This window comes from Aspergillus ruber (genome assembly GCF_000600275.1).
Source record: "Aspergillus ruber CBS 135680 unplaced genomic scaffold scaffold00044, whole genome shotgun sequence".
In the NCBI taxonomy this organism is placed as follows: domain Eukaryota; kingdom Fungi; phylum Ascomycota; class Eurotiomycetes; order Eurotiales; family Aspergillaceae; genus Aspergillus; species Aspergillus ruber.
The window spans coordinates 129,541-152,943 of record NW_024467340.1 but is presented as its reverse complement, the minus strand read 5'-3'; the positions used below and the strand labels follow the sequence as shown (position 1 = coordinate 152,943).

Sequence of the window (23,403 nt, the reverse complement as noted above, 5' to 3'; positions counted from 1 at the left end):
ACCTGCTCGGAAAGATCAGAGCAAACCCAGTTAATAAAGAGGCAGAGTCTGAGTGGTCTGATGCATGCACTGAGTCACTACAAACAAATTCAAGACAGCCTTCAAAAGATATCATGGCTACTTTAAAGAAGGTAAGTCTAGCTTAGTATCTTACACTTCCTTGATAGTGCTAACTACTACTATATCTAGATTCGTGGGCTAGCTGTGTTCATCAATGCTAGTCCACAGCGCCGGGAAGCTTTTCTGGCTCTACAGACTGCAGTGCCAAAGCTTCTTCCAGTTCAAGATGTTCGCACGCGCTGGAATTCTACTTTCTTGATGCTTGACTGTGCTAGGAAGCTCCAACAGGTCTTTGACCAGTACTGCACAATACATCAATATGTTCAATTCAAGCTTAACCAAGAAGAATGGCGCCAAGTGGATTATCTGCTTTTAATCACAAAGCCTTTCTTTGATTTGACTAATGTCCTATCAAAGACTCGGGATGTTACAGTTCACCATGTTTTCAGCATTTACAACAAGCTCTTTAGCCACCTTGATGCTGCCGAGAAGAAACTGAAATGCAAAGCTGTTCCCTGGAAGAAGAAAATGCTTCGGGCACTTCAAGCTGCAAAGGAAAAACTCTCAAAGTATTACTATGCAACAGATAAGGAGTCATATGGTATAGTATATGCAATTGCAACAATTCTTTGTCCCTCAAAGAAGCTTCGCTACTTTGACAGCAAGGACTGGCGAGGAGAAGATGAGGATGGGAACTGTGTTGATTTTATGAAAACCTATCAGGATGTGCTACAGAAGGAGTTTAACTGATATCAACAGCAAGTAGTGCCTCAAGCAGCGCCAGTGAATATCCAGGCATCTCAAGATCCTATCGAAAATGAGCTTGAGCTTATGATGGATTCTCAGACCTCTCTCCAAGCCGAAGTGGATCAACCAGAGGATGAGATCACGTGATATCTCGCTAAAGGTTAGCACATCTATCCATTATGCTATTCTAATACTAACCCATTCCTTAGGACTTACCAAGGGGCACCCTCGTCTCTTTTGGAAAGAGCATGAACATGAGTATCCTGTGCTTGCAAGGATAGCACGGGATATCCTCTCAACACCTGCCAGTGGTGCTGGTGTTGAAAGGCTCTTCAATTGTGCTCGTGATGTCTGCCACTATCGTCGGGGGCAACTAAAACCAGACACAATCAAAGGCTTGATGCTCCATTTATTCTCATCAAAGTTTGAGCTTGAACAAAGCGAGCTAGAGATGATCAAGGAGCATTTGTCTAGTGGAGAGGCTGCTATGCTTGATCAGATATGGAAGCCTGTGCCATCTCTCAATGAAGTTGAGCCGATCAGTGATGATGAAGAAGAGGGCTGCAAGGGCAACAATCTATCTGATGATTTGAATAGTTCAGATGATGATAATTCAGAGGAAGAATTGACTCTCACACAAATTACAACTCAGAGGAAGCAAGAACGACGCAAGCGGCCTTGGTATAAGACCTCTGAGCTTCAAGATGATGGAGATAATGGCTTCCCACTTCCTGAAATGGCAACTGAAAGGAGCACGCAGGCGCGGTCAGGCAGGATTTGGAAGAAGCCAAAGCTGCCGGATGGATTTGAGATTGATAGACTGTAATAGTAGCAAGAATTTTTCTCCGCAGAAAAGACCAAAGAAACTGCATTTCATCTGAAATCAATCTTACCAAAGAATTCCTTTCCAGCTTATTTCCTCGGAAATCATTAAATAAAGAACTGCTTGACCACCATCTCGACCAAAATGCATTAAATAAAGAAATAGTTCCCAGAATGATTTCGAGGAAATCAGTTACACACTGAATACGTCAAAAATACCGCGAAGAATGCATAATCTATGCAGTCTCCTCTAGGTCATGAGCCTTGGCATATTTGTAGTGTTTGATATACTGTTGGATATCCAAAAGATATCCAACAGATCGAGTTGGACATCCAAGTCTCATCGCTGCGGATGGTTGGATGTCAAATTGGCATCCAAGTCCGCAATCTGCGGATGTGATAGTTGGATATCATATGATCCGTTGGATGCTGCCGCAGCCTAGTCTGGTCCAGTTCCAGTTCTTGGAGAGGCTGGAGAATGAGCATGCCAAACTGGCCTCGGAGAAATTTTGTTGAAATATCCGGATCCGTCTCAATTGCTTTTAGAATGCCAGATGCCAACTGCTGATCATGGGCCATTAATTACTTTGTGGTAGTTGATATGAATCTCCTTGGATTACCACTGTCCGCTTCACCCTTTTTGAAGAAGAAATTAGTTCCCAGTTGCCCATTCTCTTTTAAAGTCTGTGCAACTGTTCGGGCAATGGTAACTTTCCTGTCCCAGTCATGCCATTTAACCAGAATATGCATTTACTATCAGACAATTCAGCCCAATTTGAAATCTGGCAGGTGAGTTCAGTCCTGGTCCTGGAAGACATAGAACTTCAAGCGAATTCATATATGGGTTGTAAGAGTTTTAAAAAGCTCCTTCTGCAATCGGTAGGTTGAACTTTTGGACAAGACCTCGGAGGGACGTTGATACCTCGTCTATTTGAGCCAGAATTTTTTCGGCATTTTTCCCATGCTGAAGATGGGGGTTGGTCTTTGGGGTAGATTTAGCTCCTCTTTTCCCGTATTCATTGGCATTCTCGCTCCCTGCATTGACTGCATGCCCAGGGATCCAGAAGATTTGCACCTGCCCAGGTGGGATTGCCGTACATCAGGGGGACCGATTGGGCCAGGCACTTGCAGCTTCTTGAAAGACCAGGATAGTGCTCTGACTGGAGCCCCTGGGACAGCTCTGCACCTGCCGTGCTACTTCCTGGTTGTCAAGGAGGGCATTGTGACGGCTTTACATCTTGACGTCATGTGTACAGCTTGACGGTACGTATAAGACTAATAATGATAGAAGACACCAAAATGAGTAGAACCCCTGTCATACAGTATTTATAAAAACCCCTTCATCCTCTAGATAGGTTGTCTTTTCGTTTCTTTCTTCAAATGAGAATATCGAATCTAACTAATGGCTATACTAGTTTAGGTAAAAATATCACTTCGTTAGTATCTACTAGTCCGAGCTCGTGACACATAGGTTAATGATATGAATTTATTCAATATCATTATTGAATCATTAGAATAACCAATTCATGCTATGCTTGTAGTGTGTAGGAATTTGGATGCGGTGGACACTCAAATGGATGGATTGCTTGATAGATAGTTAAGAGAAATGCTAACGTACATAAAATCAACATAGACTACCTTTCAATAATTCAATAATTTTCGAGTGCTGCATTTTCTCAGCAACTTGCACTGTCGTTAATCCTTGATCATCCTTTATATCTACCCTTGCTCCATATTCTAAAAGAAGCTGGACCATCCTAATGTCGCCATCAGAAACCGCTATGTGTAATACTGGTACTTTGCTCTGGTTGTCCGCTGACTGATCATTTTCTGGTGTGACCCCATGGGCTAATAGATACCGAGTCAACTCCAGGTATCCATGGCCAACAGCTGTCAGAAGAATATTCTGATGTTGAAGATTGACCCCATGGTCCATCATAGCTGCCACAGCATCCAGCGCGCCACGGTAGCGAAGCACAGTAGCAGGAAATAGTGGCGCATATCGACCATGGTGCAGAAATGGGTCTGCACCGTGGGAGAGCAGATAGGAGAGAAACTCATATGACTTTTGGCTTTGAACTGCAAGGACCATAGGAGTTCCGCTCTCATCATCGAAGCTGCCAGTATAAGCCTGGGGGTCTTTGGCAAGGATTGCTTCGGCAATGGGGGTTAAGCCGGTATAACAAGACCAGCGGATCATATCTTCTGAGAGGGGGAGATGGGGAAATTGTTGGTGTAGTAGTTCTGTGACTATAGACAGGTTGGCATTGGGGTAGCTTGCTTTCACAATTGTCTGCTGGAGTGTCTCTGAGGGAGGGGTGTATTCTGCTAGAATACTGGAAATCGCGGAGAGATTGCCAGCAGAGGCAGATTGGAACAAATGCTCGTTTTTTGCTTGCATAATAGCAGAAGTATATGAGGTATAAGAGAAGATAGTAACCAAGGGGTTGATTGTACACCGTAGGGTAAAGGATGTGTGAAGCGTAAGTGATGGCTTTATATATATATACTTAGTGCCTATGTCAGGTTAGTTTGACAAGGCAGATTTCCAGTCAGTACAAGCATAGCTATTCTGTAGCCCCATGCGAAAGTACGACCCTATGTATCATAATACCTGTCAACGGTTTAGGCCTGCAAGAAGAGCACCGCTATAATCAATGAGTAGAGTTCAATTTGGCTATGGTTATGCTTGTCTGATACTCTAACTCCGTGTTACGCCGTAGTTAGTCTGGAGAACGGTATGATCATGGTCCTTTGACCAGGTCACTTTTACTGCTTTTTTATCTTCACCTCACCTTGTCTAGTCACAACTCCGACTACATTCTCAAATTCATGAGAATCCATGAGAATCCATGAGAATCCATGAGAATCCCCACTAGCTCCACTAGCAGTTTTCTAACTGACCAAGGCTGATGCCACCGTGGATGTGATAAATACTGCTGTTCTCCATTTTTCGCTCCCCCTCATTCTGCGCCGGTTTTGATTCCGCTGGATTGTGCGATTTCAGTGCAGATATCCTGCGCCCTGTCGGGTTTATATCAACTTTCACAGGTCTATAATTATACAACTCTGTCAAATTTGACCGAGTCCACAAACTGACACCACAATGGGGTCTTTTCGCATGAGATAATGTAATCGGCTCCTTCGACACTTCTGGACTGCCCGGAAAAGCATTTGGGTAACTACACATCTTTTCCTGGATGTAATTTGGTAAAGATGCATAAAATATTTTGAACATTGTCTCTTACTAAAGGCCATAATCAGTGCATGTCTGAGACAGTGGTCGGGCTCTATATACAATATCTTCAACTTGCTCACATTTCTCGTTGTTGGGTGTGAATGGGGCTTTTGGTTAATTCATCTAGCAATAGGTCCCCTAGCACAGGGAGCTACAAATCACTACAAACAACCTCAACAGGAGCATTATTCGAGATAGTAGAAGGTTGCGTCCAATCGGTTAAATGTCGGTGCCAAAACGCCCGACAACCGGCATAGCGCACGGGGTAAAGAGGATTTCCACGTTACGGGGAAAGCCCTATCATCTCCCCCCAGCTCGACATCGGACATCTTGGCAAAACGCGACAAGACGCTCCGTCCAAATATAGTGGGAGCCGGAACTCCGAGATCTCCACTTCACTCAATCTTGTCTGTACGATAGGATGAACGCAGGGAGGAAGTGCTTGGCGCGACTGGTAGCAATAACAGCGTCCTCTTGGCGCGGGGAGCCGCCGGAGTATCTCCGCTCACCAGTGGTATAAAAGACCGTGGTGGCACTGCAGGATGTAAGATGAGAGACTCCGTGAGTGCAACCATGGCATCACTGGCAGCCATGTCCTGGCCGGGCATTCTCCCCGACTGGTCCAACCTCCACGTTCTCCACCGCAACACTTTGCCCCCCCGCGCACACTTCTACTCGTTCGCGGATGAGGATGCCGCCCTCACGTTCAATCGCGAGAAGAGCTTTTTTCACAGCCTTAACGGGACCTGGAAGTTCCACTACGATGCAACGCCCTTTGAAGCGCCAATCTGGGAGAGGGCCAATGTCACTGGCTGGGATAATATTGAAGTGCCGGGCGTCTGGCAGATGCAGGGCTACGGGCGCCCGCAATATACCAACATTGACTACCCCTTTCCCGTCACCCCGCCAAACGTCTCGTACATGAACCCCACGGGCTCGTATTGGCGTGAGTTTGAGGTGCCCGCCGACTGGGACGGCCAGCAGATTCGTCTGCGGTATGAGGGCGTGGATAGCGCGTTCCATGTCTGGGTGAACGGCGAGGAGGTCGGCTACAGCCAAGGCAGCCGCAACCCTAGCGAATTTGACATTACGGATTATCTCTCATCGGAAAAGACCAACACACTCGCGACCCGTGTCTACCAGTGGTCCGATGGCTCCTACATAGAGGACCAGGATCAATGGTGGCTGTCGGGGATCTTCCGGGATGTTTACCTGATCCCATTTCCTCGAGCCTCGATTTCAGATTTTCACGTGGTGCCCGAGGTTGATGACGGCTATAAAAGTGGCACGCTACGAGCAAATGTCACTATCCAGGGCGAAGATGGAGACATGAGCATCAAGGTTCTGTCGCCTAGCGGTGAGGTTCTTGACAGGTGGTCCGGGTCTTCGTCTGATCGCTACTCAAAGAGAGTCGAGGGTGATGACTTCCAACTCTGGTCCGCCGAGACACCGAGCCTGTATACCATCTTGATCGAGTTTAATGGCCGCACTATTAGTCAAAAAGTTGGGTTCCGCCGGATCGAGATGAGCGACTCAAACTTTCATGTCAATGGAAAGCCGGTCATTATCTATGGCGTGAACCGCCATGAGCACAACCATCTTTCCGGTCGGACAGTTCCATACGAGGCAATGCGCGCGGACTTGGTTCGCATGAAGCGCTCCAACATCAACACGATTCGGACCGCCCATCAGCCCCCTCATCCGGCATTCTTCGACGTCGCTGATGAGCTGGGCTTCTACGTCATTGCTGAAGCGGACCTGGAGTGTCATGGCTTTGGTAATCTCGAAGACACTGAAGAGCAAGCCGCTTCATGGACGTCTGATAATCCCGAGTGGACTCATGCGTACCTGGACCGGGCCAAGCAACTTGTGGAGCGTTACAAGAACCACGCCTCAATTATCATCTGGTCGCTCGGAAATGAGTGCTTCTACGGCCAGAACCAGGCGGCCATGTACCGATGGATAAAACGGAGAGATCCGACGCGAATCATCCACTACGAACAGGACCGGGAGGCAGAGTCGGCCGACATTTACAGCCAGATGTATTCTTCGCCCGATGAGATGCGGGAGCACATGGAGAGCCACAAAGATAAGCCTCTCATCTTGTGCGAGTTTGCACAGTAAGTATTCCATTACTCTCTTTGACGAGCAACCTGTTGACAGCACTCAAGCGCCATGGGTAACGGGCCTGGAGGATTAGAAGAATATATTGAGCTGTTTCGATCAGAGCCACTCTCCCAAGGAGGACTCGTGTGGGAGTGGAGCAACCATGGCCTGTTAAAGAAGGAGGGCGACCTCGAATACTATGCGTATGGTGGTGATTTTGGTGACGAGCCCAATGACACGGACTTCGTCATGGATGGCCTGACACTCTCGGACCATACCCCTATGCCCAGCCTCCTGGAGTACGCGAAGATTATTCAGCCTGTCTCCGTGGCTTTGACTGAGGACACGAAGCAGATGATTGTAACCAACCATTATGATTTCGTCGACCTTGGTGGACTGAATGCCTCGTGGCATATTGTTCGCGACGGCGACACCACAGAGGCCCAGAGATTGGAGCTCCCCCGCGTTCCCGCCGGGGAGAACCGCACAGTGGACTTGCCATTGGATAAGGGAGCCCTCTCACAGGAGGCATGGCTCACTGTGGAGTTCCGGCTGAAGGAAGATACGGCGTGGGCAGAGAAGGGCCATGTTGTTGCCTGGGACCAGCTGCACCTGATAGGTGCAGCTGCAAAGCGCTCCATCCCTGCCGTGGCTCGCGATGTCGCAGGGCTGGAAGTGCAACAGGATCGAACCAAGCTGAGGGTCAAGAACGGCAAATCGACCTTGGGCTTCGACCTGTTGCAGGGAAATGTCACCTGGGAAGTCGATGGCGTGAACCTGTTCCAGCGGGGCCCCGAGCTGTATTTCTACCGGGCCATGACCCAAAACGACGAGTCGAGTGAGGGCAACATGGCGGAGTGGGGGGAGACCAAGGTTGGTATGATGCACACACAGGTTCGGGATGTGGCCTGGAAGACGTCGGATAACGAGATTGTTGTCCATTTCAAGGTTCGCGTTGCGCCCAATGTGCTTGAGTGGGGGGTGGAGGCAGACCTGATATACACCATTGCCGCAGAAGAGCCATTGTTGCGCGTTCGAGCTAGCGGAGAGTTCGTTGGCAAGAATAAACCATCTGTCGTGCCTCGTATCGGATTTTTAACCATCATGCCAGAAGAGTTCGACGAGGTGAGGTGGTTTGGGCGTGGACCAGGGGAGAACTACAAGGACTCAAAGCAGGCGTGCCGCATTGGTCAATACGTGGCTGCAGTCCGCGAACTGTATACACACTACGATTATCCGCAGGAGAACGGGAACCGCGAGGACCTACGGTGGTTGCAAGTCTCCAACGGTGCCCTAACGCTCGATGTGCGTCGCGTGGGCGAGAGCGCGCCATTCAGTTTCACGGCAGGACGTTATATGCCGTTCGACCTGGATGATGCCAAGCACCCACACGAGCTTCAGCCGCTGGATATGACAGTGCTCAATCTGGACTATGACAACCACGGGCTAGGATCGGCGAGTGTGGGACCCAGGCCGTTTGAGAAGTACCAGTGCAAGACGGAGCCGTTTGACTTTACGTTCGAGCTAAGCCTTGCCTAGTATAAGAGCGAAGTGGACATTGATTCTCTCTGTATATAAGCCATAAATGGGTAGAAAGATTCACAAGAAATCAAAATGATTAGCCCGAAACCTGGCCACCGTGTGAACGAACTACTCAGCCGAGTCAGGTAATCTAGGACTGTCTATAGCATAGAAAATCTCTTATTCGGAGAAGGCGTGTGTATATCAGCTGCCTGGTTTTATTTATCGATTTCGTTCTCGGATTTCGATCAAATTCCGCGCTATCCTATGTATTGGGGGGAAAATTGGTGTTCATACCCCGTTCAAAAGACTTTGTTTGCCATCAATCAATTTCCACCCTTGACAGAGTTAATTCTATCCAATCACCAAGACCACAGAAGACAGCAACTTGTACGAGGACAGTGCAACCCAGACAGAATGCAACATGCTTGCGTTATGTATCGGGGCACCCTCCACTATGTTCCAGTGGCTGATATGCAGCCAGCATCCAGCCAGTATCCAGTTGGCACGTATTCGTTTGTCATTCATTGATTCTTTCTGTTTATTCCCTTTTCGTCTATCTTCGCTATATTGACCCGCTGGTATTGACCCGTCATCTCTCTTAGGGCTTGGCCGCGTTCAATATTATATCTCATTTCTCCCCTTTGGAGGCATTTTTATGGTCGTAATCTCTTTCAATATAAAGAGCATGCTGTTCTATATTCAATACCTAAATTAAAGCAAAATAAGCAAGGATTCACAAAGCTATGGTCTATTTGAAGTGCTATGCCACCACATTCTGTTGGTGTCCAAAGTACACTACACTAGTGGGCGGAACTGTGAGCAGTGAGATGTCTCAACCTTCGATTTTCGTTATGCAATTTGGCTGCTATGGCTTGCCATGGGATACGCTCCGGGCTACTCACGGAGCCAAAAGCGGCGAGAAGTCGGACTCGGGGTTTCCGCAGGAATATTCTACAATAATGATTTGCTTGCACGTACTGAGTGTTCTCTACCAGGGTCTGGAGTAGAATGCGAAGGTACTCCAGATAATCACGCAACGCTACATTCAGATTACCGGGGATCCTCTCGCATGGTCTATGACAGTGCTCTATCTCACGCAATATGTACGCACCACCGCTCTAGCCCAAGTGTAATATTTCCAGCCGATAACCTTGCACACAGCACGGCTGCATATGCATAACAGACAAAAATGAAAGCTAAAATCAACCGCTAAATGGGTATCGGTTCATCCGCACCGCATCCCACTCCGACATTCGCCCAACTCGCACATATCGACATCCCAGCATCTGCATCCGTTCTCCTGGCAAGATATTTCGCCCGTCAAACACAAACTTCGGATGTTGCATCCCGTTCACGATATGCTCCCAATCCAGCGGCTCTCTGGTCGCCGGTGATACCGTGAACAGGTTTTCCTCGCTGTCTGGCGTTAGGCATCGTGATGTTGGGGGTGGTTGTGCTGCCCATTCCTGTTCATCGTCCGTTAGAGTTGATTGTGTGGAGCTTCGCTTCCGTGGTTCGGCCATTCGGAATTCATCCCATTCGGTTACTATTGCTACCGCATCGGCGTTGTCGCATGCATCATATGCTGTCTCGCAGATGTGAACCTGTGCTAGTTCCCTGTCCGACAACGGTGCCAGGTCGGCAAGGATGGTCGTCGAGGGTACCATAGGGTCGTAGATGGATATCCGCGCGCCTTCAGCCAGCAAGCCCCTCACCACAGGGATAGCCGGCGACTGTTTCGTATCGGAAGTATTCTTCTTAAACGCGAACCCGAGTATCGCAATCGACTTCCCCCTCACACTACCATGCATACACGAGAGAACCCGCCGCAGGAACCGGGTCTTCTGCTCTTCGTTCATCTCAATCACCGACGCCCAATAATTTGCTATTGTGTCCAGCCCTAGGGTGCGCGCGATGTAAACCAGGTCCAGCACGTCTTTCTCAAAACAGCCTCCTCCCCAACCTAGACCGCTCTTCATCATGTTAGGACCAAGTCGCGGGTCCAGCCCGCATGCCATGGAGAGGGAGTCGATATCGCCACCGACAGCCTCGCAGATCGCGCTGAGAGAGTTGATGCTGCTTAGTCGTTGGGCGAGCATTGCGTTGGCTGCTAGTTTAGACAGTTCCGATGACCAGCAGTCCATCGTCTTAATTCGGTTCCGGGGTACCCATGCCTCGTAGATGGCGGAAAGCGCTGCAGCTGCTTTTTGTCCAGATGGGGTTCGTTGACAGCCGATGAGCACGCGGGAGGGATGTAACAGGTCTGTGATGGTTGTGCCTTCGGATAGGAACTCGGGGTTGGAGAGGACTTCGAATCGGACTTGTTGCGATGATCCGGATTCCAGCTGGTTTCGTTAGCTTTGTTCGATCCTAGCTGGATACATGAGAATGTACCAAGTCGCGAATTAACTCAGCTGTCCCACATGGTACGGTCGATTTTTCGATCACAATCTTATCGCTCGTCGCCACTCGCGCAATCGTCCGCACTGCTGCTTGGATGTTTGCCAGATCTGGCGCCAGTCCTTTTCCGATGCCATACGACTTGGTTGGGGTATCGATACACAATACGATGATGTCAGCGTCGCTTATGGCTTGTTCGATTTCCGTCGAGAATCGCAGGTTTGACAAGTCCTCTCCAGACTCGTGATGTGCGATATGTGTCGGTCGCTGCCGGATGCTGGATAAAACCTCCTCCAAGCCGGGCTCGTACATTGGGAGATTGTCGGAATTCCATGCATCGATTCGTCGCTGGTCCTTGTCCACGATCGTAACCAGTGTATCGGGACATTGGTATGCGATCATGGCGCCGAATGGGCCGCCTATATTGTCAACATCATTCATAAGGCAGTCATGGCACTACTCACCCACAAATCCAGCGCCAATACAAACCACGTGACGAGTCATATTGTTAGCTATACTGGGAGCCACGGAGAAACACAAAAGTGAGATATGTCTGCATCGTCGAAAGAGTAGAGCCACCCGGCTATAAATGCATTTCCCACTCGCCTGGTCTCCTGCATGCCACCACGTTCACCTCATCATTCAGGCCAAAGTTTATCGCAAAGCACGCGGGTTTTGGCCATGATTGGATCTTGCCCCTCAGTGTGGAGGCATTCAGCCGCTCAGCTGTGATGATCGCAGCCAGCCGGGCACGATGTACAAAATACAAAGGTAAGCATAATGCAACTATGTACCATAGCACGCCTTAGTACTATCCTTCAGAAATTTCTGATTAGCAACAGCAATTGTGGTCTTTCCTTTAGCCTATGAAGTATCTCACCCACCGCTAAAAGAAAAGAGGCACAATGGTGCTGTTTCAGCAGTTGGTGGCTAGCTGAATGGTACATTACATTTTGTAAGGCCCAATGCATACCGGGCATCCCCGGTTAGCTGTCGGGCAGTCATAGCGTCACCAAGCCTTATCCTTGTGTATTTCTTGACCGTAGTTAACCCGAGATCTCTATTCATGGCCAGCTGAGCTGTAGAGGTACCTGTACAGAGCCTCCGATGGGATGATTGAGTCAGATGCAAGCCACCTGTAAGGGAAAGTATCCATCGAGATAATGCATGGCAATATATCTGTTCATATTGTATGCATTTAATTTGCGCGAATAGCCCCGATGTAACCTGCGCGCTTTTGTTGCCTGAGGCATAATTCATGCCTTATTATGCCTCGGACAAAATGGATTCTCCCTCTGAAGAATCCATTCCCGCTTTCGATGTATATCGATATGTCGCTCGTTGTTAAGAACTGCCGGTAGGTATCACTGCTGCGGCATGTCTATGGAGTCTAGAATACTTGGGGAGCATATAAATTATCCTGTTTTATTTCCGGTTAGTGCTATGTTATCAACATACGCCGCAGTCAGTGAGAGCACTGGCAGCTTGCTGAGCTGCAGAAACAAATTGCTCAGAGAAATCATCTCTTCCTCGACCCCCTTGGCCCTGAGGATTTCGAGGTCTACATGGCATTGCACATTCCTTACACCGACAAAGTCACCGTCTAACCGATCTATTATCTCATCAGCCATCTGCCCACCAAAGCCGCGCGGGCAGCTATGACAAGATCGTCTTTCTGAGGAAGATTTACGCTGGTGTCTAGAACATGGTGCCGATCCCAATGCTGAATTCAAGAGCTGGTACAGAAACCTACCGACACTTGCGAGTGGCTTTGCCCGACTTCCGCCGCAGTAATGCCCTCCATAGTCCACAGGTGCAGAGAGAAGTAACCGGGTCGAGGCTTTACAATGGCTGCTTGACGAGACTAGTATTCCCATCAATCAGCGGGAACTAGAATACGGTACCTGGCTGTTTCGTGCCAATGCTGGTTGTGTTTTGGGAACAGCGCTATATTGCGCATCTTGGGTAAATGCTCTCCATTGTATACAGTTTCTATTAGAGCGAGGCATTGGGATTAACCTACCATATATGCGCGGCCACATCGCGAGACAAAGCAATGGAAATAGAGCACGATTATGCCGTGACTCTACTCGATAACTGGAATAAGGCGTAGCTGTTCGATTTAATGAATAAATATTGTGGACTTGGTTAAGTTGGCGGGATTCAGCATTCAGTTGCAAAGGACCATCCCCACACGCCACTGCATATCCTTAGGCCTGGACCACTTCGTCTTGCATACAAACATCCTCCCCTCCCCTCCCAAGTTGCCTGCTTCACAAGCACAACCGCACACCATATCCACAGATGAATTCCTCCAAGCCCTCATGGAGGAACTACTGACCAGTGTCAAAAACGACAATCAGTTTGGGTTCTGCAGTGGCTCTTGAATGAAGAAGGCTTCCCTGTCAACCAGCGCGAATTCGAATATGACGCGGAGCTACTCGATATTCGAAGTTCACAGGGCTTGGAAACGGTGCTGCACTACGCAGTGGCTTCTGGTGTCCTCGAGTGTGTTCGTTTTCTTTTCAAGCGAGGAATTGATATCAATTTACGAGACACCAGTGACCGCACCGCTAGAGAAAGGGGAGTGGCATCAAAACGCAAAGGAATCTAGCAATCCTCAATGGTTTGGAGGCAAGGAAATCATAAAATTATAAATAATTACACCCCTCCACCCATCTTTTCTTTGCTCACTCACCTTTAAGCCCTAACTTTAGCTACACTTCCAGCTCCAAAAGTTCGGGGGGCCAAGGCACACTTATCTTCGGGGTAATACCTCTTTATCCTAACCCTCTATATACATTTAAACAATACAGGAAACTATAGGGCGGCTTGAAACATGTCCTTGGGCTCGGTTTGTATCGGCTAACATCGGGTTCCCGTTAGTTTCCAGTTTCGGAAATCTGTTGCTACATGGAGCGCGGAATTGAAAGCCGCGATGAAAATTTGCCTTGAGGGCTTTTCAACGAGTATATATAGCTCGTCATGGTCAATTCAAGTCATATCATGCATTACCCACCCCTAACCTCACTTAAAAAACCACCAACATGCCGAATTCCACCAACCCGCCCCAGATAGACCTAGCAGCCTACCTCTTCACGCGCATCCACCAACTCGGTATCCGAAGTATCCACGGTGTCCCCGGCGACTTCAACCTCGTCGCCCTCGACTACATCGAACCCGCCGGCCTAACTTGGGTCGGCAACGCTAACGAGCTCAATGCCGGCTACTCCGCAGACGGATATGCGCGCGTTAAGGGAGTCTCAGCGCTGATCACGGCTTTTGGCGTAGGGGAGCTATCAGCCCTCAATGCTGTTGGCGGCGCGTTTGCGGAACGGGCGGCTGTCGTGCATATTGTTGGTGTGCCGAGTACGGCGTCGCAGAAGGCACGGTTGACTATGCATCATTCGTTTGGGGATGGGGACTTTGGGAGGTATAGGAGGGTTTATGAGGGGTTTAGCTGTGCACAGGTCAATCTCACGGACGCTAGTACCGCGGCTGAGATGGTGGATTGGGGGCTACGGCAATGTCTGCTGCAGAGTAGGCCAGTTTATATTGAGTTGCCGACGGATTTCGTGCAGGCGAAGGTTTCTGCAGAAAGACTGGAGCAGGATATCAGGCTTTCTCTTCCAGTGGCTGAGAATGATGAGGTGATTGAGAATGCCGCCATCGAGGACCTCCTTCGGCGCTTATACGCTGCCAAACAGCCGCTGATCATCGTCGACGGGTTCGCGCCTAGGTACGGCATCAGCGAGGAAGCAGATGGTCTGGTCCGCGTAACCGGATTCCCAACTTCAACGACTCCCTTCGGAAAAGGAATCGTGAACGAAACATACCCCAACTTCCACGGCATATACGCCGGCGCCGCAGGCAAACAAGTCTACATGCCATGGGTGAACTCATGCGATTTAATCGTCCGCATTGCTCCCCTTAATGCCGACACAAACACGTACGGCTACACAACCCTAACCAACCGCAATGTCACTGTCGAGATCGGACAAAACTCGATTGAAATTTGTGGTGCTCTATATCGCGATCTCAATACCAAGGTTTTTCTCCAGAAGTTACTGTCCCGTCTAGATACTTCCAGACTACCATGTCTGGACCCATACCCAGATCTGGGGAACATGCTGCAGATCCGAGACCAGCTGCCTGCGCCGCAATCAGACGCACCTATTAACCAGGATACCTTCTGGCTGCGCGTGTCGCATTTCTTTCGCTCCGGCGACATCGTCATGACAGAGACTGGAACCTCGTCATCGGGGGGCAGAGAGTTCGTCCTCCCCCCGCAAACTACCATGATCAACTCCGCTATCTGGCTCTCCATCGGCTACATGCTTGGCGCGTGCACAGGGGCAGCAATAGCACAAGCAGAGCAGATTGCCTCCGGCACTCGCCCCTCGTCCAGCCGTACAATCCTCTTCGAGGGGGACGGCAGCTTCCAAATGTCCGCACAGTCGGTGAGCGATATGATCCGCAATCGCGTCAACGTTGTCATCTTCCTCATCAACAATGATGGGTACACTATCGAGCGGTACATCCACGGTATGAAAGCAAAGCATAACTGGGTTCAGCCGTGGCGGTACCTCGAGTCGCCGTGGTATTTCGGGGCTCCGAGGGATGACCCGGATTATCCAGTTTTTACTAGACGCGTGACGACGTGGGGTGAGCTTGTGGAGGTTCTGGAGGATAGGCAGCTTCGGGCGGGGAAGGGGTTCAATATGGTTGAGGTTGTTATGAATGTTGAAGATGCGCCGTCGTCGTTGAAGAACTTGGTGCTCATGGTGCAGAAACGAAATGCTGGGGGCCCGGAACGGATGAGAACTGAGAAGGAGGTGGAGGAGAGGGTTCAGGTTACTGCATAGACTTGTTTTGAAGGGCGAATCTCGAGATATAAAGATGGTGCACATAATAACATATAGAAAATAGATGTACAAAACTATCTTCATTTTCCCCTCCTCTTCCTCCGACGATAACTCTCTCCAGGAACCCAATGATGGAAGTAAATCTGTTTCTGCTGCTCTTGCTCTTGTCTATACCCATTCCCAACCACAGCCCCAACCCCAGAATGAAACACCGGAGCCACCCAAGCACAAGCCCGTCGTTTATACGTTCGACGGAGAAAACTATCGTCTAGGGGTCTTGTTGTCTGTCCGTGTTTGAGCTGCTGGTGCAGACCTGTATAAACTAGAATATATCAGTTCGTGTTTCAGGATACGGTGGAAAAGGATCATCACATACAGGGTCTCATTTGTTCCCGCGCTGTGGCTAGGATGATTGGGATTTGGTGATGGGGTATTCCTCGACGAAGGGCATCCTGTAGGATGGCATACTCGTGACGCCGTTGGATGAGTTTAGCTTGTTCGTATGAGGTAGTTTGTTCTGCGCGTGTTGTTGACATTTTTGTTTGATTCTGCTTTTGTAGGTTTATCTTGGGCGCGGGATATATATATATTCGGCGGGAAGTCTAGAAGCAACCCGACCATGGTTGAAACTTGGGGAGACTGTTTCAGGATGTTTCAAGTCACCCAAACCCGATTACTGTCTACGTCTCAGAAAAGGTTCAACTATCCATCCCATAAATCAACTACTGTACATGAATCATATCGAGATGTCCGTGTTCCAGAATGAAGAAGCGGGAATCATACAACCAAAAAGCGCGATAAATGTAGAAGAAAATAAAGTACAGCAAGGCGTGTATCCGAATCTGAATTGCAGATATGTACATGTCGAGATTCAAAAGAAAAGAAAACTACCGAGGGTGTTGATGTTGTGGCGTCAGCGGCCCAAGCGGCCCCGCGTTCGATCCCTGACTATACACCCGATGATGGCGACTACCTCCAGATGGACCTGGCGTGGCCTCGCTCACTCCGGGATGGCGCGCATGAAGTGGGTGCACCGGTCCGACAGCCGGGGAGGGCCCACTCGGCGCATAGCTCATGCCACCACTTGGGTTGGGCTGTAGAACCGCTGGGGGCGTGTACGAACGCCCCATAGACAACGACGGAGGCTGCCCAGCAGCCGAACGAGATGTCGTAGCCTGTGGTGGTGGGGTGCTGTGGCCGTATTGGCTGCCTGCCAGGCCAAGAGCAGATCGATGGGCTTGTTGCTGGTGTGCACCATTGACCATGGTCTGCACATGCTGCTGGTACGTCTGGTGACCACCTGGTTGAGATAATGTTGGAGTCGTTACTGTAGATCCGTAAGGTGTTGCTGATGGTTGCCGCATGTTAAGTAGACTAGTGGACGACTGGATCGGTGTTGGCGGTCCTTGTCGGGAGCTGTATGTCATGCCACTATTGCGCGGCGGTGGTGACCCCATGGACTGGCGATAGACAGGTTGAGACGGCAACTCTCGCGAGGAAGAAATCGACGGCGACTGCGCATAAACAGACGTCTGGTACGTAGGACGTTGACCTGGAGCTGGCGAAGGAACCGGCGAAGGTGCAGTCAGGTTCGTTAGAGATGGGGCTGCCTGAGATTGCCCTGATGCGTATGGCGAATATGGTGGCTGGGGAGCCATGGACGCTGGTCGACTGCTCATTGACTGTGGCGGAGGCGCTTGTTGCTGCTGCCCTCGAGGGTCAAACCGTGCCATCCAATCGTTGTTGGATGGTGTAGCAGAGCCCGCTGAAACAGACTGATAAGGCTGATGGTAGTCAAAATACGAGCGCGACGATGACAGACTCGGGGTTTGCTGGGCAAAGGTCGGTGTCTTCTGCTCTTCTTGACGCGACTGAGGTCCTGGCTGCGACAACGGCGGCATGGCTGCATATACTGGGCGTGAAGGAGACACAGCTCTTGAAGGAGCCGCAGAAGCCTGCCGTTTCCGTGGCGGAGGCTCTTCCGGTTCGTCGTTCAAGATGCTCATAATATTCGACCGCTTCGCTGGGACCTGCTTGGGAGGGCCTTCTGACGGTTCGGGAAGTGTCGAACTAGGACGAGAAAGCTCCTTTGGCGGCGACAGCACTGGCGCAGGTTGAGACATACTGGCTGGTTGGCTAGGCAAAGGATACAACGGTCTTTGGCTGACTGAATCGCGCCGGATTGGAGAAATGTCATGATCCAGTCTCTGAAGTTGTGGCGGTACTGGAGATCCAGGCGCCTTTCCAAGACTGGGATGGCGAGAGTGAGACACGAGTGGGGGCTGTGACTGCATGAACGACGGCTGAGGCGGTGGTGGAGCGGTACCCTGGGGAGCAAGCAACGGCGAGCCATGGACGTCACGATAGCCCGATGGATGCAAGGGTTCCATTCGCGCCATCTCGGGCATTGACAAGGGTGTCTGGCGTGCCGAGATATGTGCATCCTGGAACCGAGGCACGGTCTGAGGCAACGCAGTCGCTGGCGGTTCTCGCCTTTCTTCAGTAAACAGACCCATCTTGGGGCCTGGCAAGCGTGGCATGCCGCTAGGAGCACGAGCCGTTCGTGGGTCTTCGTTGAGAAGGGCGGTGGTCGTCATCGGAGCAGCGCTAGCTTGGGCAAGGGGCGCGAACCTTGGCATATTCCGCTCCTTTTCAGAGGGCGCTCGCGTATGCAGCGGAACAGCTTGAGAAGACAATCCAACAGGCTTTTTGTCAGACTCGAGAGGATCGGTGTGTGGAGCTAGAGGTCGAGGTACGATCGACGATGGAGTCGCTTCGTAGCGTCGTTTGGTAGGACCACTGGGGGTAGGCAACGGTCCTGTGGGCTCACCACGCGCCTTCTTATGCTCCGCTTCGCCAGCAATGTCCTCAAATTCCTTGTGGCCCCCGTCAACCCGGCGTTGAAAGTAGTTCTTGACCTGTAAAGGAGTCAGCTGTCTTGTGAAATCAACATCAAGGCGAAAGACCTACCATGACAGTCGTTTTCGTCTTCATGAAGCTCGAGATGCCCTCCCAATCCTTGCCAAAATGCGCCAGCAACAATGGGAAATCGCGCTGTTCAGGCACAGACCAGTAGCTGGTTGGCTGCATTGAGCCATAACCTCCCACATCGGGTGCCTTAAATTGGGCTGGAGGCTCCGGTTCGTTCGACTCGAAGACATACACGCCGTCTTTTTGACGTATGCGCCCAGCTTTCCCGCGTGGCGGAGCAGGGACGTCTTGTGGTTCTTTCTCGCGTGTCTCTTTTGGTCGCGATATTACCGGTTCTATTGCATTATCCAATATAGGTTCTGCCGTTTCACGCTTGGGAATCCGGGGAATTGCGCTCGGAACTGGTATAGAAATGTTTCCGGTTGGCTGCTCCTGCGGCGTCGGGGGTTGAGACGGTTGATGTTGGTGTTGATGTTGTTGAGCAGCTTTGCCTCGTCGCCCACCCCGGGATCCAGGACCAGTGCGACCTCGTCGAGCAGGTTTCTCTGGCTGCTCTCCGATATCCTTGGTAGCACCTCGTCGGCCATTCGTCACATGCTCAGCTTCAACAGAGGTGTCTCCAAACGTGGGCGCAGCTGCACGACGTGGACGACCGGTATCCGTGACAGGAGGGGGCTCTTCCTCGCCTTCGTAATCGGGCTTGACCACGCCGAGATCAACCATGAGCGCATTGGACTTGGGCCGTGCAGATCGCTTAGCACGGCCACGACGACTCCAGCGCTTGTTCAGCTTGGCCTTGTATTTAATTTCTTCCTTTGTCAAATAATAATGAATGATACACTGCTGGTAATCCCGCCCAGGCAGTTCTGCAGCGATCTTGCCCCATTTCTTAGGATGGGCCATGAAGGCATTAGTGAACTGCTCGTGTTCCAGCGGAGTAAAGTCGTTCGATGGTGGAAAGAATCCAAACACTTCCATAGCATTCGCAACGGGTACGACGTTGTTGGTATCTTTGTAGACCGCCGCCTTTGCCTCAGGTGGCTCCATCATGTTCGGAATAACCGCCTCCCTATTGGGGTCCGGTCGAGCAGTAGCTTTGCTGCCACGGCGTCGCTCTAATTCCTCTTGGGCTGAGATTTCTGACGCACGAAGGGCGTTTTGGAAATCAAGCTCGCTATTTCCTTTATACCTCCTTCCCTCCGCTGTGGTAGTCGGTAATGGCAGGGCTGGTGGAGGAGGCGGTGGCGTTTGACTGGGTGTCAGTCTGTTCTTCCCCTTCTCGTTATCCATCTCCCAGATCTCCATCCTCCAGGGCTTGTAGATAGACAAATATTCTTCCCGAAGCACAGCATTTTTGCGCGCAATTTCCTTGCGTTGCTTTTTCAATTCCTCTCGCAGAGTTTCTCGTATAGTTTCGAAATAGACTACATTTTCTTGATACACATCGAGCTCGGAGAGGGGCGTGGGAGGGCCAGTGTTCAAGAACGGCAGACTTTCAAGCGTGATCGCCTTGGCATCAGGAAGCGATTCAAGAACAGCCTTGGCCGGTAGTTCGCCATCTGGTTTGACCTTCGCTGGAACAATAGGCTCTTCTTTCGGAATCTCTTCTTCTACCACCTCATCCAATGCCTGGTCTGTCTCATGGGGTTCGTCTATCTCCATCCGTTGAGCTGAATCTGGCACCGGTTCAGGCAACTTTTCTTGTTCCATTTCTGGTTCCTTCGCTGGCTCCGTTGCTGGCTCCGGTTCAGGTACCTTTTTTAATTCCATTTCTGGTTCATTTGCTGGCTCTGGCTGTGACTCGGGCTGTGGCTCTGCTTCGAGTTCGGGCGTAGGTTTTTGTGCTGGTTCAGGTGCGGGCTCCGATTCGCGGACAGGCTCGGGTACATCATGAGCTATCATACCTAGAAGCTGAATGCGCATAAGTAACGACACAATTGTTGGGTCCTCTAATGGAGGCCGGGGAATCTCTGTCCGTAACACCTGCATATCTTTCTCAAAGATCCGTTTTCGCTCCTCGAGATAATCCTGCGTAAAGACATTTTCATCTTCGTCCTCGTCGCTTTCGGCACCAAAGTCTGGGATCACGGTGTCCTCCGGAGATGGCTCATCGGACTTCTTTGTTTCCTCAACTGCCGGTTGCTTCACGGGAGGCTTGGGTGCTGGTGGAGGTGGTGGAGTAGGCTCACGAACGGGCTTGGGACGTTCGGGGCGATCGAGGCGCTCAGGGCGCTCTATGGGCACCTGTGGTTGTTCTGGCTCCTTCGTTGGCGCAATCTCACCAGCTTCAAGTTCCTGATCGCTGTCATATTGAGTAGGAGACGGCGGCGGCGGCGGCTCCCGTTTCGGCTCATCACTGACAGACAAAATTCGCTCTTTTCCATTAAAGGAGCCTCGCTTGGGTAGTGCAATTGAATTCGGCCCAAAGGGTGGATTACTGTATCCCGGACGAACCCATTGTTTACTACCTTTGGGTGGTCCACGTGCTGGTGAGGGTGGTGGTCGTTGTTGGAAGGCACGTGGACCTGTTGGAATACTGTACTGCATGCGAGGAGACGTGGGAGAAACCGCTCGAGCAATAGGAGGCGGTTGCCGCCTGTCAAAAACGGGTGACGCTGGTGCTGGACCGGGTCTTGTTACTAATTGCGGTTCCTGGTGAACTGGAGGTTTGGCCATAGATGCTGGAGCAGTCGGAGGCGACAAATCGGGTGCTGGCCTGGGCCCAGCACCTGGAGCGCCAGAGGGTGGTTTAGAAGTGCGGGAAACAGGATCCATCCGCCCCGTGAGTTCGGGACCATCATCGCGACGAATGCGCTGTTCCAATGGCGACGGCGGCTGTGGTCCTGCCCGCTCCGCCTTTGGTCCGGTGGGAGGCTGCACTAGTGGGCGCGATGACGGAGGCTCATTTCGTTCTTCTGCTCTGGCCGGTGGCAGTGGGCCAGCGGGTGCTGTGTCGGCAAGGGGCTTTTCTGTCGGACCAGGAATGGGGACAGCCACTGAGCCAAACGCGGGTACCTGAGGGGCTGATGGGGGAGGCGAGCGCTTCCCTGGGACAGGGAGATCTTTGACTGGTTCCGGGCGAGGTGGCAGTAGCTCCGGCCGGTCGATGTCACGGCGAGGTTCTGGCACCGACGGTTTGCGGGGAAGATCAGGTGGCAGATGGTCTACAGGGCGCTCTGGGTCAGGAGGCACAATGGCTGCGACGGGTGGCGGTGGGGGTAAGGATGGATGAGAGGCGGAGGTCGGGGTTGACGTGCTAGGAAGGGGAACTCGGGTATCGGCGCGACTGGGAGGTCGGTCACGTTTCCACAGGTCAGACGCGGGTCGATCTCGGTCACGATCGTCTCGTTCAATGCGTCGATCTGGCTCGTCTCGACGTTCAAATCGTTCCGCTCGACGCTCTAGTATTTCACGGTCTCTCTCACGGTCACGACGGTCCAGGAGATCTCGATCCCTTTCGCGGTCACGATCACGGTCGTCACGTTCGAGGCGTCGCTCTGGCTCCTCTCGACGTTCGAATCGTTCTGCTCGACGGTCAAGTATTTCTCGATCCCTCTCACGATCCCTGATATCTCTGTCCCGCTCTCTATCGCGTTCTCTGTCTCGTTCGCGGTCTCGAATTTCCAACATGCGTTCGCGTTCGCGATCACGGTCTCGGTCCCTCTCACGGTCTCGTTCACGGTCGCGATCCCACCATCCATCACGCGAGCGACTCCGTCGACGAAAAGAATCACGGTCGTCAAGAAATGGGGGCCGGCCACCGCGGCCGCGGCCGCCATCCCAATCACCCCTACCTCGACCTCGGATGGGCCCGCTGCGAGGATGATGTCCAATTGTCGGAGGGCCATCGGGCGGCCCTATAGACGATGTAGATAGTATGCTGTCACGGGAGCCACGGCGCATTCGGACAAGGTCTGGGTCGCGGACCAAGGGCTCTCTCATGTCACGGAAATCGCGCGGCGGCGGCGGCGGGGAGCGGGAACGACCACGACCGAAACCACCCCGTGAATCCCTATGGTCAAAATCGCGATCCCGCCGGCCACCCCAATCTCGGTCAAGATCACGACGGAAGGGAGGGGGGCCATCTCGAAGATCCCGAAAGTCGCGATCCCGATCACGATCACGGTCTCGCGGGTCCCGATCTCGATCACGGAAGTCACCACCGCGGCCGTAACCTCGACCTCGACCAACATAATGGCCTCGGGGAGGGTGGTCAATCAAAGCCTTGGGACCGCGAGGCGGCTCGCGACCCAAAGGCGGCGGAATCGCATCATCAGAGCCACGAGGACCCGAAGGAGGTCGACGGTCACCGAAGCGCTGGGGGGAACGGTCCCGGGAATTGAACCCAGATAATGGGGGATATCGCGAAGACATCACCAGCGCATGCTAGTCTGAGTAGCCAGCGAAGGATATCACCTCCTCCTACAGCTGGTCAGCTTTACTCAGTAACTCACTGTGAATGACTCTAAAGCGCGAGAGTGGAATGAAGGAACAACAGAGAATATGTGGAGAACACGTGATCTGAATCCGGGATCAAATGCAAGGACCCACATTGAGGCTTATGTCATTCACTAAGCCGAAAGAGGAAAGGGGAAGTTCGAGGGAATAACAGGAGAGACAACAGGCAGCATATGATAGTATGGGGGGGGAGGAGGTAAAAGTGGTAGAATGAGACATACACTCGAGGCTAGACCTGCAGAGATCCGGAAC

The 23,403-nt window shown here is 51.3% G+C and overlaps 7 protein-coding genes across 7 annotated transcripts; 3 read left to right on the top strand and 4 right to left on the bottom strand.

The window, feature by feature from the left end:
• Nucleotides 1–588: 588 nt before the first annotated feature.
• On the top strand, nt 589–2,072 carry EURHEDRAFT_510130 (uncharacterized protein; the record flags this gene model as incomplete). Its single annotated transcript, XM_040785938.1, has 2 exons — nt 589–800; nt 907–2,072. 2 exons carry the CDS (start codon nt 589–591, stop codon nt 1,631–1,633), a joined length of 939 nt encoding a protein of 312 aa, XP_040634445.1. The 3' UTR covers nt 1,634–2,072.
• A 1,181-nt stretch (nt 2,073–3,253) lies between these two features.
• EURHEDRAFT_381736 (ankyrin repeat domain-containing protein) lies at nt 3,254–4,030 on the bottom strand (the record flags this gene model as incomplete). Its single annotated transcript, XM_040779445.1, has 1 exon — nt 3,254–4,030. The coding sequence occupies one exon, from the start codon at nt 4,028–4,030 to the stop codon at nt 3,254–3,256; it is 777 nt and encodes a 258-aa protein (XP_040634444.1).
• A 1,410-nt stretch (nt 4,031–5,440) lies between these two features.
• EURHEDRAFT_466519 (putative beta-galactosidase) lies at nt 5,441–8,512 on the top strand (the record flags this gene model as incomplete). Its single annotated transcript, XM_040785109.1, has 2 exons — nt 5,441–6,987; nt 7,039–8,512. 2 exons carry the CDS (start codon nt 5,441–5,443, stop codon nt 8,510–8,512), a joined length of 3,021 nt encoding a protein of 1,006 aa, XP_040634443.1.
• Nucleotides 8,513–9,699: 1,187 nt separating this feature from the next.
• On the bottom strand, nt 9,700–11,401 carry EURHEDRAFT_381734 (nucleotide sugar dehydrogenase; the record flags this gene model as incomplete). The annotated part of the gene is made up of 3 exons (XM_040779444.1): nt 9,700–10,842; nt 10,892–11,316; nt 11,362–11,401. The coding sequence occupies 3 exons, from the start codon at nt 11,399–11,401 to the stop codon at nt 9,700–9,702; spliced, it is 1,608 nt and encodes a 535-aa protein (XP_040634442.1).
• A 756-nt stretch (nt 11,402–12,157) lies between these two features.
• On the bottom strand, nt 12,158–12,997 carry EURHEDRAFT_285197 (uncharacterized protein). Its single transcript, XM_040778202.1, has one exon. The coding sequence runs from the start codon at nt 12,772–12,774 to the stop codon at nt 12,313–12,315; it is 462 nt and encodes a 153-aa protein (XP_040634441.1). The 5' UTR covers nt 12,775–12,997; the 3' UTR covers nt 12,158–12,312.
• A 919-nt stretch (nt 12,998–13,916) lies between these two features.
• Nucleotides 13,917–15,959, top strand: EURHEDRAFT_417174 (alpha-keto acid decarboxylase family protein). The gene has a single exon (XM_040783135.1). The coding sequence runs from the start codon at nt 13,945–13,947 to the stop codon at nt 15,760–15,762; it is 1,818 nt and encodes a 605-aa protein (XP_040634440.1). The 5' UTR covers nt 13,917–13,944; the 3' UTR covers nt 15,763–15,959.
• A 690-nt stretch (nt 15,960–16,649) lies between these two features.
• EURHEDRAFT_381732 (MYB DNA-binding domain protein) lies at nt 16,650–23,067 on the bottom strand (the record flags this gene model as incomplete). The annotated part of the gene is made up of 2 exons (XM_040779443.1): nt 16,650–18,680; nt 18,733–23,067. The coding sequence occupies 2 exons, from the start codon at nt 23,065–23,067 to the stop codon at nt 16,650–16,652; spliced, it is 6,366 nt and encodes a 2,121-aa protein (XP_040634439.1).
• Nucleotides 23,068–23,403: the final 336 nt, after the last annotated feature.

Excerpts from the sequence above, each read along its gene's own strand:
- EURHEDRAFT_285197 (XM_040778202.1), bottom strand. The coding sequence starts at position 12,774 with ATGGGAATACTAGTCTCGTCAAGCAGCCATTGTAAAGCCTCGACCCGG.
- EURHEDRAFT_417174 (XM_040783135.1), top strand. The coding sequence starts at position 13,945 with ATGCCGAATTCCACCAACCCGCCCCAGATAGACCTAGCAGCCTACCTC.